Source organism: Asparagus officinalis, chromosome 4 (assembly GCF_001876935.1).
Source record: "Asparagus officinalis chromosome 4, Aspof.V1, whole genome shotgun sequence".
Lineage (NCBI taxonomy): Eukaryota > Viridiplantae > Streptophyta > Magnoliopsida > Asparagales > Asparagaceae > Asparagus > Asparagus officinalis.
In genome coordinates this window covers 90,616,300-90,622,959 of record NC_033797.1, presented here as the reverse complement: position 1 = coordinate 90,622,959, position 6,660 = coordinate 90,616,300, and the positions used below count along the sequence as shown (strand labels likewise).

The window sequence follows — 6,660 nt, the reverse complement described above, 5'->3', positions numbered from 1 at the left end:
ATCCCACCCCACCTACCAACCAGTTTATACTTTGACGTTTGAATAAATATGAAGATGTAGATTGTATGAATTATCTGTGGAGTAGGGCTCGAGTCCCTATGGATAATTTGTTTTCTTTCTTTTTGCGCACAGGCCTACTACTTGATGCAATCGCCAGAGACTAAGCAAGCGGGCGATGCCATTGCATTTGGATCTGCTTTCCTCTTTTCTTCTGTCTTCGGTACTTCTTTCTTTGATTTTCTTTTTTAAAAATCATTCTGTCTGGCTATTTCTCACCTCCATCTTTGTTTCAGGCATAAGGTTAGCATCAACACGAAAGTTTATCCCGTCTGGGCTTTTGCTGCTCATTTCTGTTGGTGCCTTGACTGTGTTCTACTCTGCCTATGTGCAAGATAAGATACCACAAGATATTGGTCCCATTTAGTTTAATTACCTTAGATGCACATCTCTTAGATTTTCACTTTTTTGGTAAGTGTGAAATTTTCACACTTGTAGTTTTTATTTAAGAACTATCTAAATTTTATCAAATTTTGCAGTTGCAGTGCGCTTTGATCTATCTATATGTTTATATATGTAAAAAGCCTCATTGTGTTGGTTAGAGTGTAAACATACAATTCTTAATCCTTAGCACATCTTCGAAAGATGATAATGTAGCAGTTCAGGTTCAATTTCCATGGTACCTGCATTTTAAACAGAAACAAAAAATTTATGCTCCTCAATCTCACCGTAACTTCAAAATCTTAATATAGTGGAAGAGACTTCATGAACACTAAATGCACCGAACAATTGAATTGCATGGTTCAAACCCGATATTGTAACAATTCTACAAGGAATATTGACACCAAAAATGACAATCCGTAAGCATATTATACAATCAACACCAATGCAATCTGAACCAGGAGAAGCAAGCACAGTATCATCATTCCATCTGGACTCACAAACCTTGATCCTGAGCTTGAACCTTTGTTCTTTGACCTGGAAACCTCTGCAAAGAACAAATAAACCAAATTCTTTATAATATCCTCACGGAAATACGCTAAAATTTGTTCATATATACGAGAAGCTTACTAGAGCACATAGAAGCAGACACGTGCTCCCCGCACCTCACTGGCAGAAACATTGCTTCTGTCATGTTAACCTTAGCCTGCTTTGTTGCTGAACTTCCACCCAGCATGCTGCAGAGGCATCCAGGGTCGGACTTTATCAGCGACTTCAGAGGATCACAGCAGTCTCTCGATGGAGTTTTCTTGGATTTGATGTACTGCAGGCATGGCACAAGCTCATTCAGACAAGCGGAGTCCTGAGCTCTTGACATTGTTGCTAATGTGAATAAAGCTAGCAGACAAGCCAATGTAGAAATTTTCATCTTCTTCTTCATTGTTGTCTTTCTTTCTTATTGTGATGTTTTAATTTTTATTGTGAACTTATAATGGTGATATGGTAAGGTTTTCTTATTATGGTATAGTATTTGAATTGGTGGAGGTTAGGGTTGATAGCCTCAAATTGTGAATGGTTCTGTCTGTGACTCAGGGTTTGGTTGGGTATTTGGACTGCTACCCACCAACTAAGGCCTAATTTTCTGTATTATATATATGATACGAAGAAACATGACTTTTAATTAATAAATTTGAGAGCTTGATATTTACGACAGTCTCAGTTGCTTAAGAGCAGTACAATCGAGAGGTGTTCAGTGTAGTGTGGTTGGAAGTAGTTTTAAGTAGTTCTTAGTTGGAAGCCAACTGATCCTACGAGTCAAACCAAGAAGCGTAAGGGAGAGTGTCCAAGAGGCAAATAACTAGTTAAGCAGCAGCTAAATGTCTTGACGAAGAAAAATAAAAGTACAGCTTTAGACGACTTCAACAAAGATAAATAAGAAGAAACAAATATATTTTAAATTTAATAAAAACGATAAGAAATAGGTCCGTATAAAGGAGTTCACGTACTATTATAACCGACCAGTGAATGGTTCTCCATCATTAGTAGAGTGGACAAAATGGTAGAGAATAGATGCAGATAGTTCCGATAGGATGCGGTAATTCCCTAGAAAGTAATTAAAAGTAGCAACATTAAATTACAGAAATTTTCTCTATTCAGTATGCTGCTCATTGCAAGAAGATAATAGAGAGGAGTTAAAACATTGCAAATTGCAAGTGTGTCATAAACTGGTCCGTAGTATTTGTCCTGTGAGCAGTTGAGAGCAACTCGCATGTGCGGGGTAGCGGTTAGTTGTCCGTGTCTTTTTGAAATGCTCTGTGAATGCGACCATCGATCAATTGTTTGATTCACCGCCTCCAAGATCAGGAGCATATGAGCTTAGCTGTTGAATGGGCTGTTCGTCCGTTGCTTTGGGGGTTTAAGCCCATTATTTAAATTTTAAAAAATAAGGTGCTAACTCGTCTGTTGAATGGAAAAAAGCTCACATGCATTCAAGGACAATAGAAGGAAGAAAATTTCTTCCTCTTTAACTCTATCCCTTGGTAGCCCTAATCACAAACTTTACAGAACGAGTCAATTTGACTAGGGTGAGTTCATTAAATCCCCATGAACTTTTATCATTTTGAAGTAAACCTTCAATAACTTTCAAAATCGCATTAAACCCCTCAAGAACTTTAAAAAATATCATACAAAACCCTAAATAACTTTCAAAATCACTCAAAACCCCTAATAACATTTGCAAAAAAACACCCAAAGTAAACATTGTTACATCTGACGTGGCATGTGCAGCCCACATGACTAAAAGACCAAAATACCCTTTAATTATGAACAAAAATCGTTTATGACCTTTCTATATTTTCAACCCTAAAAACAGAATTCTCTCTTTTCTATCATTGTTTTCCTCTTGCTCGCGCTAGGTTGAGGTCCCGACTCCTATTTTTTTATTTTGTATTGTTGATTTATAAGGTTTGTATGCAAAATGCTGAAAATTACTAGGAGTTTTTAACAATCCCAAAAGTTATTGGGGGTTTAGTGCGATTTTGAAAGTTAATGGGGGATTTAATGTGATTTTTAAGAATTCATGTGGGTTTTAATCTGATTTTGAAAGTTATTCGGGGTTTACTGCAAAAAACTGAAAATTCTTGGGATTTAGTGTAGGTTACCTATTTGACTACTGTTTCAACACCAAACCTCTTAATCTAATGCACTTGTCGCAAATCATTGTCCTAATCCTGTCCCTTAATCAAACAAAGCAACCAGAAAATAATAGTAATACCAATGACAACAATTAATCAATCTAAACCAGTGCAGGTGCAGTGCACACAAATCGTTCCTCGACTTCAATCATTAATCTAATAATTCGCTAATCACTTTCCACCCGACGTTTAGCATAGTTTGCTCACGCCATCGCTAATAAGAAGGCCTTGCTTCATAGCGAAGGAGAAGACAACCTTTAGATTCCTTTAAGATAAATATCTAAACTGTGAAAATGTTAATTCTAATTCCTCCAGAGCCCAATCTACAAAGTATTTGTCTCGTCACGAATAAAACGGTCACGTGCATATAAGGAAGTAATCCCGTAAATAGAGTACGCGCCTTTGCTTCAGTTCAGTCGTAAGGACAAAGTATACATTAGTCTTGCTTCAATTCATTAATCAAAACTACTAATAAAACAAAAAATCTGATTGCATATTTTTACCACTTAGCTAATTCTAAGAACTCTAAAATTTATTAAATTATTTTTATTTTCAACATCTTATCTTAATCCAGTATTCTCCACATCTTGGGAATCTCTATTTTTTGTCTTTCATCAATTCCCTATAAATTATTGATTTTATTCTCTCTTATAAAAAAGTCTTATTTTGTCTTCTCTCTTTCCCAAAAATTTTGATATACATACAAGAATAATAATTTAAATCCCGTGCATCATACTTGAAACAAGTATTTTTTTTATACACCATTAGTTCAGTAGGTAAAGACTGCTTTATAATTTCACGTCCCTCAACTATCACCCAATGCAAAATATAGATTCTTGTCCATAAAATTCATTAATGATGTCATATATACTTGAATTAGAATACTACAAAGTAAGAAGTGATTTGGAGATAAATGAATTGATCTAAGAATTGTTTCTAATTTTATACACCATTAATTCAGTGGGTAAAGACTACTTTATAATTTCACCACGCTCACCTACCACCCAATACCAAATGTTGATATTAAGTGATCACACAGTCAATATGTATCAGTGTTTGGATGAGTTTGTTGATGATCAATGAGCGGGCCGCTTTCTCCCCTAACTTTATATCTGATTCTTGAGCTGGGTATCTGAAAAATCTGCACGTGTATAAATTCGTGAGAGGGCGGGGTTTGATTACCCCGTTATACCTCCGACGACTAAGTTAGATGATTAACTTGAATGGGGTCAATAAGAACTGTAAGAGTTCTTGTGTGTGTGCAGTATGATTTGTAAAATCTGAGAATTTGGATTAGAATCCAGAATTAAGGATCCAACCCAAGTTGAAATAGGACCTGTATTTATAGTTGTAAGGGCAAGTTGGTCACTTTGGCCGAGCACTGAGAGGCGGTGGTGAAGTATGGGCTGGTGGCTGCGTCAGCACTTGCTTTACATGTGTCAGCTCGTGATTGGGAGAAAGATCACTTCAGCATTAAATACAAAGTGAGTGGCAGTATGGCGCAGTGTCTCACTTGGTCCGATGAGTCATGAAGACTATCAGTGCTAGAGTCATGATGGCACCTACCAAGTATTAAATGGGATGTTGACATGTTACCAGAGAGAGAAGCTCAAGGTGAAAATGGTCCTTTAGCTTCACCGAGAAGTAACGCCCCTCGAGTCATCCTCGTGAGGCGTTGAACAAGTGGTCATGTGGACTCGTAGTGAGTCGTCTTTTTGACAATAGGGGGCGACAAGTACCGCCTCTCGAGTCAACATAAAGGGATATCGATTCGACGAGTCGGCTAAGTCAAAATTCCTGTTGGGCCTGGGCCGCCAAGTTGCTTTGGGCACTGTATGTGGAAATATGCATGTCCACTGATTGGTAGTGAATTGCATTTTGGCAAAAAATGGGAACGTCATAACAGTTGGCCCCTTTCGCTTGGAGTCGGCTTTAGCCGGGTCCGAGTAAAATACAATAAAAATTTTATTTTGGACGGACGTGCGGGCTTTGAATGAGAACTGAAAAGTCACTTCAGAGGCGACGTGGCTGACATCACCATACATCCTTTTTACTGTTACAGCTCTGTTTTTAGCATATCACAGGCTATTCAAGGTAAGTGGGTTGCGCCTTCATCTATGTGGGAGCTTCGAATTTTGAAAGTGAATTCTGACCATTGGACACAGCTGGATCCAATGGTTTGAATTCTGATAGCTGTAAAATCAGCTGTCTATATATTGGAATAGGGCCATAAGAGTGACGGCTATTGTCTTTTAAAATCCCCTCTAGAGAATTCAAGTTCTTCTTCGTTCATCTCATCCGACGAAAATTTCTACAGTCTCTGATGGCTTCTGATCTAGTTGATCATCGAGCTCTCCTGGTAGAGATTCACTCTAAATTGACTCTGCCATAGAAGAGGACAATCCCTAGGAGGTTAAATGTCCCTAAGGCGTACGATGAGGTTAAATGTCCCTAAGGCGTACGATCTATTGGTTCCGACGAGGTCGGAGGCTATATATGACCATGGACCGGAGCGAAGTCTGGTCTATGTGAGGCATCTGGAGTGTGGCCTAAGACTACCCGTGCACCCCTTCCTCAGACAAGTATTTACGGTGTTAGGAGTTTCACCAGCACAGATGAAGTCGAATGCCATTGCTATCTTTGTGGGGTTCGTGGTGATCTGCCACTGGCTGGGGATAAAACCCTCCTTGTATGTGTAGGCTGTCTAAATATCACTGCAGATAGCTGATCCCCATCAAACACCGATGATGGAAGTTACAATTTGACGGCTTCCAAAAGGCTATAATTTAAAGACTTTCATCAATGAAGGTTACAATCTGATAATCTTCACAACAACAGCCTTCACAATCAACATCAGGAGTTACAATCTGAAGACTCTCACATATCAAAGAATTAAAACAAAGATTACAAAATGACGATCTTTGCAACGCTTTGACAGAAAGAGACTACAAATAGACGGTCTCTTCAAATCAAAGATGCGGAAGTCCTCCCCGCGTACCAGCATCAAGACGCACCGTGTTCACAGCCGCTGACGCTGTTCAAACGCAACTCACATTCAGCTCTAAATGCTGTAAACGCAGCTCAGATCCAGCTACCAACGCAGCTCATATTCGACCGCAAACGCAGCCTTCGAAAGCTGCCAACGGAGCTTCCAAATCGCTACAAACGCAGCTTCCAATTGCTGCAAATGAGCTTCCAGACGCTACGTCCGAGCTTCCAGACGCTGCGTTCAAGCTTCCAGACACTGCGTTTGAACACAGAATTCAAGCCAGAATGCGGATTTTGCATTTGACTCGTTCAAACACGAGCTGAACGGTTTTAAAACCGTTTCCCACAATCTGAGGGGATCACAACTCCACTCAGGAGTGATTTAGAGGTGGTTACATCCCATAAGCCCCACTTAGGAGCGAATTAAGGAGGCGGTTACACCCCTTAATCCCCTATAAATAACTAAAAAATCAACTTAGTTCGGATCCTTCTCCTTGGCAGAAAAGAAGAGATCCTTGGCTAGCTTTTGATGGGGAATATC

General features: G+C 39.1%; 2 protein-coding genes across 2 annotated transcripts in view; one reads left to right on the top strand and one right to left on the bottom strand.

Moving 5' to 3' along the window:
• Window positions 1–623, top strand: part of LOC109837837 (protein FATTY ACID EXPORT 4, chloroplastic) — a 13,348-nt gene extending 12,725 nt beyond the window's left edge. The window contains exons 3-4 of the mRNA XM_020406203.1: window positions 133–220; window positions 294–623. Coding sequence (XP_020261792.1) covers window positions 133–220; window positions 294–424 — 219 coding nt within the window. The 3' untranslated portion in view covers window positions 425–623. The remainder of the gene's footprint in view (window positions 1–132; window positions 221–293) is intronic.
• On the bottom strand, window positions 766–1,513 carry LOC109837838 (lipid transfer-like protein VAS). Its single transcript, XM_020406204.1, has 2 exons — window positions 1,069–1,513; window positions 766–985 (listed from the first exon to the last, which is right to left on the bottom strand). The coding sequence occupies exons 1-2, from the start codon at window positions 1,376–1,378 to the stop codon at window positions 867–869; spliced, it is 429 nt and encodes a 142-aa protein (XP_020261793.1). The 5' UTR covers window positions 1,379–1,513; the 3' UTR covers window positions 766–866.

Bases quoted from the DNA above. Each gene is read 5' to 3' on its own strand.
- LOC109837838 (XM_020406204.1), bottom strand. From the start codon at position 1,378: ATGAAGAAGAAGATGAAAATTTCTACATTGGCTTGTCTGCTAGCTTTA. The intron at 986-1,068 runs GTAAGCTTCTCG...TGTTCTTTGCAG, and splicing joins GTCTGCTTCTATGTGCTCTA to AGGTTTCCAGGTCAAAGAAC.